At 32.2% G+C, this 12,410-nt stretch overlaps 1 protein-coding gene across 17 annotated transcripts; it reads right to left on the bottom strand.

Annotated features, from left to right (window-relative positions):
• Nucleotides 1–3,746: 3,746 nt before the first annotated feature.
• On the bottom strand, nucleotides 3,747–12,171 carry GLA1 (Folylpolyglutamate synthetase family protein). 17 transcript variants are annotated; one of them, XR_016519266.1, is made up of 11 exons: nucleotides 12,062–12,145; nucleotides 11,692–11,896; nucleotides 11,097–11,194; nucleotides 10,815–10,965; nucleotides 10,371–10,433; nucleotides 9,971–10,137; nucleotides 7,048–7,239; nucleotides 6,408–6,507; nucleotides 5,482–5,613; nucleotides 5,053–5,184; nucleotides 3,747–4,451 (listed from the first exon to the last, which is right to left on the bottom strand). XR_016519266.1 is itself a non-coding variant. In XM_068615664.1 (11 exons), exons 2-11 carry the CDS (start codon nucleotides 11,917–11,919, stop codon nucleotides 4,102–4,104), a joined length of 1,608 nt encoding a protein of 535 aa, XP_068471765.1. In that variant the 5' UTR covers nucleotides 11,920–11,938; nucleotides 12,062–12,171; the 3' UTR covers nucleotides 3,747–4,101. The 17 variants fall into 17 exon arrangements, 16 of the variants coding, with proteins under 16 accessions (XP_068471765.1, XP_090155827.1, XP_090155818.1 ...); XM_068615664.1 differs by having other exon boundaries at nucleotides 9,976–10,137; nucleotides 11,692–11,938; nucleotides 12,062–12,171; XM_090299701.1 differs by having other exon boundaries at nucleotides 9,976–10,137; nucleotides 10,815–10,985; nucleotides 12,062–12,169.
• Nucleotides 12,172–12,410: the final 239 nt, after the last annotated feature.

Genomic DNA, 12,410 nt, shown 5'->3' on the forward strand with positions numbered 1-12,410 from the left:
CTTTTCTTGGGTCCTTTCCTATTAACTTTAAAAATTTTCCTTTTCAGATACTTGTGTGTCTAGATTTTCCATAATGATTAAACACTTATCTCTTTTTTAAGAAAAAATATGATAGTTGGCATGACTTATTAAGCCTCAATCAAAGAGCTTTCATCCAAATTGGAGTAAAGCACAAGACTATACAAGACAAATAATCTTTCTACAGTTGTTTGACATTGGAATGTCAGAATGTGTGTTGGCATAAAACAACTTTTATCGCTTCCTTCAAGATATCTTTGATATTGACTTGTGCTTTGTTATATCTTCTTAATAGACGTGAAGATGAGAACATTCTCTACAACAAATAATAACTCATAAAGATTTTAGTTAGGTACAACATTAGCTTAAAACACTGCGTGCATGCATATTGTTTGATGAGGACTTCGCTGATCAAACAAAACAAAAATAACATGTGTTGTATCATCTGTGAGAAGAAACACACTACATATTACGTGATCTATCTTTTATATAAAGCTTGTGTCTTATTGACGAACTATATTCAGATTTTATATTTTGTTGTTTAATATCACTTAATCAAAATAAATAGGGTAATGATGGATTTTTCTCTAACATTTTCCTTGCCTCTCTTCCTTGATGAGGTTGAGACTTTCTTCCTCTAAAACCTCTATTTTTTGTCCACATTTTATGGATTTTCCTTGAAAAGAAGGATATTTCATCCTCTACTTTAGAGTTCTCTTATTCTAAAGGTTCATTTATTGATTCATTTGTCATTAAAGCTTTGGTAGGTTTGTATATCTTATTATGAGCCTTTAGAGTGAGTTCTTTTTCCTTCTTGATCATTATATCTTGTTATAGTTATAACTCACGAGCTTTAAGAATTCCAACAAACTCTTTCAAGGACATCCCATATAACCCTTTTAACACTCTCAAAGTTGTTGCTTGTGGTGTTCATTACTCGGACAAACTAAGAAATTTTTTATTAATATGGTCATATAAATCATATTGTTTATCTAGAGAATGAAGCTCATTCAATATGGTTGGAATTTTTTAAACATACTTTTTCTTTCATATTAAACAACTTGTATTATTGAGCTGCCTAGAAGTACAATAACCTTTCTATGCATAAAAAACTAACAAATGACATAAATATTTACATGCATTGTTGCTATGTGATCAAAAGAATGAATCTATTCTCTCTAAATATTAGACTATATGATAAGACAATAACTAAGTGTGTGCTATATTTGTAAATCCTTCATTGTTATGTCACTATCTCATCACAAAAGTGACAACTTAGATTTTATATCCTCGCGTAGAGACTTATTTCTTGTATTTCAAGCAACTTATCATTGTTAGTTATGAATGACACTCTATAATACTCGTGAAGGCTGCAAGTAGCTTGGTGTTATAAAATACATGTGTTCTTTATCTCAAGAGTGATAAAGAAAAACACGAAGTGACTTTTTGTTCTCATTTAATAAAAAATGGCTATAATAATACTTGTATAATTAGTTTGAATATAATGAAATTTTTTCAAAATTTCTTAAAGGATAACTCAAAGTTTAGTTTGAGTGGAAGAATAAGCCTACATTACCACATTTACTATACGTTTATGTTTCCCTCTTTCATATCCTTGTGAATAAGCACAAAATTTTTTAAAAGAAAGTTTGAAAAAAACACTCAATTTATTTCAAAACACTATGATTAGAGTATTTGAACATCATATGTAAATTGGATTTTTAAAAAGTTTAAAAATATTTTCAAAAAACATTTATAAGAACATTATATTCAATATAAATAGATAATAGAAGGTCAAACTCATAAAGTCACTTCATGCAAAATGATTTTTAAACTTTGTAACTTAATGTCAAATGGGTATTTGAATACAATATACTAACAAACTAATTTTGTAAAGCTTAATCCTATTATTACATCAACCTTTACACATTTAAGCACTAAATACGAAATTTTTTCTTTCAAATCAAATTAAAACTTACTTCTCACATATAAGTAACAAAATAGCATTTACCCTAATCTCTCTCATTTTCTAGTTTGCAAATAATAGTAAAATGTGTTAAAAATACACAATAATTTCTCAGCAAATTCTCTCTACACCATATCAATTTCAACTTACACCCAATCTATCACTAAAAATGACAAAAATAACCTTAAAAAGAAAATAGCGTGGATAAAAAAATACTTTCGAAACCCTCTTTTTTGAAAATATTTCAGGTTTGAATTTCCAGAACACATTTTTTAATTCTAGAAACGGAATACATTTTTGAATGTTGAAATTTTTTTTCAAAATGCATTTTTAGATTTTATGTTCTGATTTTTTTTTCATAATACATTTATGAATTTGACAAGAACAAAAAATAATAATGGAAAGATTCAAATATTTTCACCAATAAAAATTTAATTTAGAGGGGAAAAATAGTTGGCTTTATCTATTTATTTATTTGTGTGTAGAGAAGAGGCAACTTGGCACTTTTAAATTTGACTAGTGAAAGACAAAACGGTGGGCTTTGGTTTGTTTTGCTTACTTTATCATATTATTAGTTAGTAACTTTTATACACCAACTAAATTTCAAAATGTCTTCCTATACAAGATAATTTTATCCTTTTAAGAAAGACTTCTGGATTGTTCTTCTGAAAATATTTTCATAACATATTTTTTTTACACATTTTATTAATTTCAAATTTACTAATCAAGAAATAAATATAAAAAAAATGTGTTTCAGAATGGATATTCTAGAATTTTTTATTTTTTATTTTAAATTTTCTATTCCGAAAACACCATTTGTTTACGGAATCCCTGTTCTAGAAATAATTTGTGCCGGAAGAAAAATGTAGAGGCGCAGGAAGAAACTCCTTTGTCAATTTTAAATCATTTTCTTCTTTGGGAAAATATATCATTTTTAATTAGAGGTTGTTTAATTTATCTAAAATAAAAATGTGATTAATAAACCTTGTATTATATGATTGGTACAATTTTCCATATATTTAAAAAGATTGGAACAATTTCATTTCATATACTAGTAATCTGTTATGGGATTTTTAATTCCAATTTTATTTGGAAAATTACATAATCTCTCTAATTTCAGACATTTTTTTCTTTTTCAATAAAATAAATGCAATTTTCAATTAGGAATAGTTTAATTTATCCCAAATAAAAATTGAATTAAACCACCTCATAATAAATTATTGTAAAAAAATTGTGTAGGCTACTACTATGGGTTTACTTAGGTAACCTCTTTCTAATATATAATGAAACGTGTCATTTTCAATTAGGAATTTCCTAATTTGTGATTGCTACTATTTTTAAAATGCTTGGAGATTATTGGATCAAAATCTATCATGGGTAAATTAGACAATCCTCTAATGTTATTTGACATTTTCTTTTTATTTTTAATGTAGAAGCTTAATAATTTTGCACAAATTTTAAATTATTAGTTGTTTATAACTTTTCAAAGATACTTATAATAAAAGTAAATAAACTTATGTTTGTGATTGAATGATAGTGAGAAAGCATCAAACTAATTTAATTTAAATTTTTGTACATTTAGATTCAAAATGTTGTTTGCTTTAATGAGTTTTAATTAATGGTATATAAAACTAATGAAACAATAAAATGAAAATATTTTATCAGAAGTCTATTTCTCAAATTGTAATTAATTTAATGTGTCATAATTTGAATTGATATTAAAGCATAAAATATAAGAACTTTTTAGTAATATAAGACCTAATTAAGCTCCAGCACTTGACTTTACCTTCTAAATTGAGTAATCCAGAAATCACTGATTCTCAAATGAAAATTTACATTCCAAAGGTTCAGAAAATTACATTGGAAAGAAAATCACATCTAAATATGAAAACTATGAAACCAAAAACGCTTAATATATAGGACTGTTTGATCAATGATGTAACCCAATATTCCAGTCTTCAGGAGCTGTCAGCACTAAGACTATAAACCATTCAATGGAAGCTGAAAACTGAGATGGGAAATATTAAATATGAAGGCATCCATGATTCCGTCTTATCTTAGTTTTTGTGTTATTATAGCAGGAAAATTCCGTTTCAGTAGCTTCACTATAAAACCCATTAACCAGAAAGAGAGGCTAAGACTGAAGCTGCAATATGCAGAGATCCAGTGAAGACAATAACACCCTTCTCTTCCCCTCTTCTGGTTAGAATCTTATTTGCAGTTCTCAAAGAACTCTTTAAAGATGACTCAGTAGCCAAGATGGTCATACCATCACCCAAATTGCTTTCAGATCCTACTGGCTGATCTATTAATTCATTATATTCTGCCATTCCATCATGAAATATCCCAATGCCAAGCTCATCAGAAGCTTTAATCCAAGAATCTCTTAACAAAGATGCTGATGTTGTTCTAGTTACACCTCCAGCAATAGCAGCTTCTGTCAAAAGGACAGTCTCCACATGTCCACCTGAAAAATGCCATAGCAGCATATTTAGACTTGTAGTTTCACACTAGCTATTGTAGGCTTTAAAACACATGTACCCTTTGTTTAATTTAGCTCTTTTGTGAGGCGAAGGGTACAATTGAAGAGAAAAGTACAGGAATATAACCATAAATTGGAGAACCAATGAAGTGAATTTTAATCATTTCATGAACTTTTATACATACATGCAAGTAATTTGTCACTATCTTGATTCAATCTATGAAACGCTTATTTTAGAAGAATGAAATCCTACATTCAGAAGCAAATTAAAACATCATCAATAAGAAGCAATAGAAAGAAACGATATGCCAAAAAAACCTCTTGGTTATTGGGTTAAATCATTAGAGAAAATGATATGCCCAAAAACCTCTTGCTTATCGGGTTCAATTATTTAGTGAAAATGGCATTATGGACAAGCAGACAAATTTAGTGGTCTGCAGGAACCAAACCAACTTGATATTTAATGCTCTCGTTCAATCAATAAACTTTCTCATAACTGGCTTTCACTTTCTTTTGATCCCACTTTATCAAATTCTATTTAACATGATATTTTAATTAAATTAAATAAGAAATTAAAAAAATTTACCTAAGAGAATCTCTCGTGCAAAACCCACATGGTCTTTGTCACTTGCCATTGCAACAACAAAAATCAATGGAGCCTTGGGAAATGTCATCTTTACTGTTTTCATCAGAGCTTTGGCAGATTCTTTGGTATGAGCTACAGCATATAACCACAACTTTGTTCTCAAGTATTTGAGGCACTAAGCCAAATTACTCGGCTCTTCCCACAAAACAGATAATAAATCGTAATAAAACATAAAGATTCCATCAGAACCACATGATATGTTAAAGATGCGTCCAGTCTGGAATTATCCATATTAAACGACTTTTACTTTCTCAATTTCAAAGGATTTCTAGAAAATTTTCCAGAACAAATGAAGCCTAATTTTTTTAAAACAGAATTCATGTCCCCAGTTAATACCATGGTAATAAAGGAAAAGTCAGAGCACTCAACCTCCATCAAGTAGTACTGTTGCTCCAGTAAGTCCTAATACCCCTGCTTCTTCAGATGTTAGAAATTGACTCCTTCCAAGGAGATGTGTATGCTCTAAACCAGACCTAATTGATTCATCAGAAATACTCCATCCTAATCATCCAATAAACAAGGAGAAAGTGAAGGTCATATAACAAAAAAAACTCTATAAAACAATGCAAATCCTTTGATTTGGTTTGTCACGGAGAAAAACTATAAATAATTAAACTAAAACACGCAAAAACCTTGATGCGACGTCTGAACAAAATGCAAGAGGTTATAGCATATGCAATACTAGATTATTTAGTTCACGAGTTTGATAGCTATAAAGGACATTAGTTGCCACAGAAACCCTTATAGATCTAACTAATCCACACATCTGAATCTCAAGTAACTTCAGAACTATGTTCAATTTAAATATATATATATATATATATAAAGTGTTAGAAATATTTGATGATATTTTCTTTATTTTTATTTAGAGTATCCTAGATGATCTTTTAGGATTTATTCTTCTTTTATATTTATTATCTGTATCTATATTCAATAAGGACTAGAATTTATTAAGTTGTCCTTTTATAGGACTAAGGAGAAGAGTGAAAAAAAAGCCGAAGAAATGCACAGTGAAAAAGGAGTTAACTGAAAATCAAAGTAACTTATAAGACAAATATAAATAGTGTATTAAACCTACACTGATATGCTTGTATTGATGTATATATATAAGTTACAAAACAAAGCCTTAACCCTAACCTAAAGTTGGGTACATACAAAAGAAATAATCATAAAATAACATTTCATTTTAAAATCTATTATCTTCTTTCTTCTTCCCTACATAAACTCTTCAAATTCAACAAATAGAAAAGCCACACATGTAGAGTGGGGCCAAGCAAAAGGTAGAAAAGTTATACCTAAATTACGAAGACAAAGAGCCACACAAGTAGCAGTAGCTGCATTTTGAAGCTGGTGATCTCCAAGCATTTTCAACTTCACATCATGTAACTTACAAGACTACATTAATAGATATATTCATAAGTTGCTAATAAAAAAATTCTATGATCAATGATAAAAAAGAAGACTGAAAACCTGCCTAAATTACATACTGAGGTAGGGGGGTGGGAAATAGGATGCAAAAATTCTTTAAACATTCAGAATTTTGTACAGCAATAAGATGTGATATACCATGAGATGCAAAGCAATATAGGAAACATGTGGAGGCAAAAGAATAAAAAATGATAATGTACATACGACAATTAGAGTTCAAAATCAAGTGTGTTCAAATTAGGTTATACTTTTAGACTCCCTATTTTTGTAATTGAAAATCAAATTCTTGTCAACTACTATTCCAATGCAAGGTGTTATGCTGAACCAAATCAACATATTATGCTCATATCATGCTTGTGTCAGGTTTAAAGAATGTTAACCAACATTGCACAGCATATCTATAATATGCACCTAAGCAATCAATGTCCACATCTAAAGCAGCCACATCTGAGATAAGTACACTGAATTGTTTAAACAGATTGAAAGCTAAAGAACAAAAGTGCATACCATCTTCAAGTCTTTCACAACTTGTATCACTATATCACAAATTTGATAAGGCCTTCCATTGACTATACTGAAACTTTTCAGAGTACACCTATTCCCGGTATCATATGCTGACACTACAGGTGATTCCATGGTTGCTGCTTTATCTCGAATAATGCGCTCAATATGAGGGACAAATGGCCCACCCAACACCAACTGAAATGATATTCATTTAGTCAGAAAAATAAAGGAAACAGAGGAAGGGCAAAATCACAGCAGAACAAAACTATGCTCGATTATACCATAAGAATCAATCAATCTATCAGTTACAAAAGTAGAACATGCTATACATATAGTTGATAGCACTCTAACCAGCTAATTGTAAGAAAACTCAAACAGTTAACGTTCTAATCAACTAACTGTAAGAAAACAGAAAATGTAAAGAAATAGTAACTAACTAAAAAGAAAACATTACATTCAACTTATGGTGTAAGACTGCTCTAATACACACTGCCCCCCGAGCTCATGGTAGGTGAAGCCGAAGCAAGGTGGAGGAGTCATACTGTAAGCTTGGATCTCATTAAGTTAAATGTTGTAGGTGAGATATTTTTTTGACAATATCAACATACGAGCTGAAGCAGGAACATGAAATGATGTTAGTTGTTTGCTTGGTGCTTCTTCGCAAATAAAGAATAGAACAAGCTCCATGTATTTGGTTCAAGCATGAAGCACTAGTTTAAGAGCTAGTGAGACACAACTCATATTGTCACATTAAATACAGGAACCATGTGCTTCACTTAAAGGTTAGAGAGAAGAGATTGAAGCCAATGCAGCTCAATAATCACCAAAGCAAGACTTTGATACTTAGCTTCTGTGCTGGAACAAGCTCCAACTGTTTGTTTCTTGAACCACCAAGAGACACAAGATTGGTTCCAAAAAAGACACAAGCACCAAAAGTTAACCTTAAATCATCTTGGATCAGATGCCAAGCAAGCATCACAAAAGGCAGTGATGGAAATGGGGTCACAGGCTCTTTAAGACACCCCTGTTATCATTTATCATAGAAAGTGGACGTTAAACTTAACTCAATCCTATAAAACCGGTTTGGAAGGTGAGATTTACACTCACTTATATACTATAATTTAATTATATATGTAGTCAATGTGGGATCTCCGAACATCTAAATCAAACACCCAATTAGCACGTTTTCAAGTGTAAGCCCCAAGCAAGTATGCCTTTGAGATATATAAGAACTCTTTTCATTGTTGTCCAATGATCTTCAAGAGGATCAGCCATGAATTGGCCGACCTTATTAATAGAATAGACTATTTCTGGTCTAGAATGGTAGCATATTAGAGGGCACCTAGCACTGACTTGTACATGTATGTGTTGGAGATCTCACATCGACTAGAGATAAGACCAAGTTACAATATATAAGTGGGGCAATTCTCACCATACAAATCGGTTTTGTGACAATTTTAGGGTTAAACTCACTTCCTAAGATAGTATCAGAGTCTATCCTAGCGAGGTTTGCTAGGCCTAACGTACCACCCTGCTATCTAGTCTCATGCATGAGATGTCCATGTGTCAGCGTGAGGGGTGTTGAAGATCTCACATCAACTTGAAATAGACCAATTTAAAGTATATAAGTAGGAGTAATCCTCACCTTACAAGTCGGTTTTGTAAGGATGAACTAGATTTAAACTTGCTTCCTAAGAGTACAAATCAGCAAGAGATTAAGAATGTGTTAGTCAATTTGCAACCAATAATCATAGGAAATTATGTCGGTTTTGCCTCAGTCATATTGGTGTTAACTGGCAAATCCCAAATGTATTTCTCTTGAGTAAGGAGAAGTCAAGGTAGTCAAAATCATGCTCTATAGCACAAGATCATACGCGTCTAGGATCACCTCCACTCATTCCAATTTCATGTCACCTCAAGGTTGTGACTTTGGCAAATCACATCGGTTCACTGTTGAAGATGGCGACTCATGTGGGAGCAACGTTTCTCATGAGCTAGGAGCAGCATTTGTCGTGGTTTGTTTCTAGGTTATTTTCGTGGGCTGAGTCACGTGACCTAGTTTTAAAACTCGAACCTTCGGCCCAACTTTAATTCCTTCAAAACCCAATTACTTCCACGTAAACCACGCATACCCCCCTTGCCTAAAAAATAGTCATGACTACCTCTCTTCCTTGGCCAGAAAAGAGAGACTTTTACTCTCCCTTTGGCTATTTAATATCACTTCCACTCACTTTGATAATTTGATTCCATTCCATTTTTCTCCTTCTTTGTTTATTACCATCGCACTGCACCACTCTTCCTCCATAATAAACAGAAATTACCACTGCACTATTAATTACTTATCTCTGTTAACTATTTCTGAAGACATAGATAGTCTAACAAGTGGATTGAAGATCTATAAGTCTACCCATGGTTTTATTCAAGACATCAATACATAGAAGCTCTTCCATGTAGAAAAAGGCTAATGAATGACTTAAGTGAAATAAAGCGATCTACATGCATTAGTATTATAAAGGTTCTCTTAGCGCAAATCTTTCGAGCGTCTAACATAGAGTGATTCTGAGTGACTCTACATTTCCCTTTCACAAAGAGCTAATGCTCAATCTACAAAAATGAACATCCATCTCTCCTATCCTTCTTCCCCTATTTATATCTAACTACCTCTCTAACTACTAACAAACTAACCATTAATATTCTAATTATCTTAACTAATTTATTCTTCTCCTTATATCCTAAGACTAGACTTTTGATTCTACGTGATGTAGCAAACTAATTTCAGCAATAATAACCCGAGTTTTATTTTTCATTCATTTTCTCTCTCTTTTTTTTGCATTTATAAAATGTACTCATGTGTACAAGAAAGGGTTATATCTTGTCAATTCAGTGTGTTACATTACTATGCAAAATGAGATCGATAGAGAAACACCTAACTGGGCAGCCTTGTTTTATGATTCCTGCCTTTGCCATTGCAATTGTTTCCAAAGAACCCCCAAGAGCTGCCAAATGTTCCTCACCTACAGTAGTTATGACTGCAGCAGCAAGTCCAGAGCTGGATATGATATTTGTTGCATCTCGTGCACCCCCTAAGCCAGCCTGTAGAATTTAATTATAAAAGAAATAGTATAATTTAGATTTTTTGGATTTAATTGTAAAGAGAAAAAGCCAAATTAACAAGCACCAACCCCACCAAACCCTACCTAAAAGTAATTGTCAACTCAAGATTCTTCTTATGGGGAGAGGTAACAACAACATTATTAGAAGAATCACCCGAAAAGATATTGGTATAAAGCACGCAGTTGCAAGATGTAGGGAAATAGAAATTTAACCTCAATAACAGCAATGTCAACATTCTCATCAGCAAATAGGACAAATGCCATTGCAGTGAAAACCTGAGACATTTCCATAAGTGATTTAAGTTATCAAATACAGAAGTTGGCAATGTGCATGATTTCTTCTAATATATTAAATACCCATATATAAACTGCTGGGTAAACAAATAGGCAAACAAAAAGTATTTGACCTGTATTTCGATATAATACTAATTGTGAACCATGCAAGCAGAAATATCCAAATAATGAAATATTAACCTCATGAATGTTGTAATGTATAAATGCAGACCAATTAGAAAGAAAAACAACAGTCTCAAAAAGAACAAATAGTAACTCTGGGACACTAATAGGACCCACAGAATTCCATCAGCGTAACTCCTCAAGCTACCACAACAATTTCTTTACAACATTCAACCATTGACAATGTTCAACATTCAATACCTCAAAATGGCTTATGCAACCATTTTCCTCTTTCATTGCCTGCTCAAGTTTCGGCTTGATCCTGTGAAAGAGATCATTCAATAACTTTCCTGACACTGGATGGCCAGATCTTCCTAGTAAAATACGCTCCCTGATGGTCAGGATATGTGGACTGCTTGAGAAAAATAAAGCCTGTCATCAATTATGTACAAAATTGTAAAAAAGATATAGCTAAAGACGAAATCACGAGTAGCCTAAGGTTATATTAAAAAATAATACATTTAAATCATATAAAAACTTCACCTAGTGTAACAACCAACAGAATAACCTTCGGTCCTCAGAATATTAGATATAAATGCAGCTGTTGATCCCTTTCCCTTAGTCCCAGCAATATGAACCGCCTACAATTGGAGTAAGCACTTCCATCAACTGCATAAAAATACAAAAATTTCCCTAAAGCCCAGACATAAAATGGCCATTTTAAGTTTATGGGTTAGTTGGTATCCTGATGTCTTCTTCAAAAGTACATTTATTAAATTAATAGAACCTTAAAATAAGTTTTAGATGGGTAAGACACCATTCAAGTTTCAGAAAGTGTAGAACATTGTTTCATTATTCTCTCAAAATAAGAAAATTCAAAAAATATCCAGGAAGTGCAATCTGTGAATCATCTTGATCCAAAATTCACAAGTTCTGTAACTTAAATGATAATATTAACCCATGTTTAAGAACTAGACTGCTAGAAAGTAGTTAAATTAAGGACTTACATGACATCTAGGAACTTATTTTGAATTTCCTTACTTTCAGGAATTACTACAACAGCACTTGATCATTTCAGAGACCAAGATGAACCGTTTTAAAAACAATGAGTGAAAAGAGGGAGGGAGGGGAATGAAACCTTGAAGTTGGTGTGAGGATTACCGAAACGCTCCATGAGGCGTCTCATTCTACCCAGATCGAAACCCTCGTCTGAATCGGTGCCGGCACCTCTGGGCAATCCTGATTTCTCGAAATTTTTTAGGGAATCTAAGTAATCTGAAAGGTCTTTCATTTCGGGGTTTGAAGAGAGGGTTCGAATGGAACACACTCCCCTTGCGAATTCTCTGCGGAATAAGGACAGAAGCATTTTTCCTTACCTATGTTCACTGGCAGCATGTGATTCATACAAAGCTCATTGAATGAACACAATAATGGTTGCAAACAATCATAAGGAGAAATGGGGGTGAAGCAGAGCTCAGTGCGAATGTAAAGGAGTTAGATTTCAGTACCTATTCCGAACTGTTGAGGAAGAACGTTGAAAGGAATGGTGGGCGCCGGCAAATATCCGCATAGTGTCGGACACGCTTCTTAAATGTCTGTATCATATGGGACACCAAGATACTTTTGCGTAGGATATATATGGGAAGTGTTTAATTAAAAATATATTTATTAAATTTATGATAATTTTAATACGGTTTTAACATAATTTTTAAAAATGAGAAATGTATTAATTTTTTAAAATTTTAAATTTATTGTATCGTTTTTCTTGTGTTATTCAAGAAGTTTGTTTGACAATATCTTCTAATGAGGTTTTGAGCACTAGGATTGTCTAATAAAATCTTCTCTATTACTTCGTCT

This window comes from Phaseolus vulgaris, chromosome 1 (assembly GCF_051622355.1).
Source record: "Phaseolus vulgaris cultivar YP4 chromosome 1, ASM5162235v1, whole genome shotgun sequence".
Classification (NCBI taxonomy): Eukaryota; Viridiplantae; Streptophyta; class Magnoliopsida; order Fabales; family Fabaceae; genus Phaseolus; species Phaseolus vulgaris.

Coding starts and splice junctions, on each gene's coding strand:
- GLA1 (XM_068615663.2), bottom strand. CDS start 12,123: ATGCGGATATTTGCCGGCGCCCACCATTCCTTTCAACGTTCTTCCTCA. Junction 7,240..9,975: donor TCATAAAACAAGGCTGCCCA/GTTAGGTGTTTC, acceptor ATATCATTTCAG/TTGGTGTTGGGTGGGCCATT. Junction 5,614..6,407: donor TCTTTGTCTTCGTAATTTAG/GTATAACTTTTC, acceptor TTGGATGATTAG/GATGGAGTATTTCTGATGAA.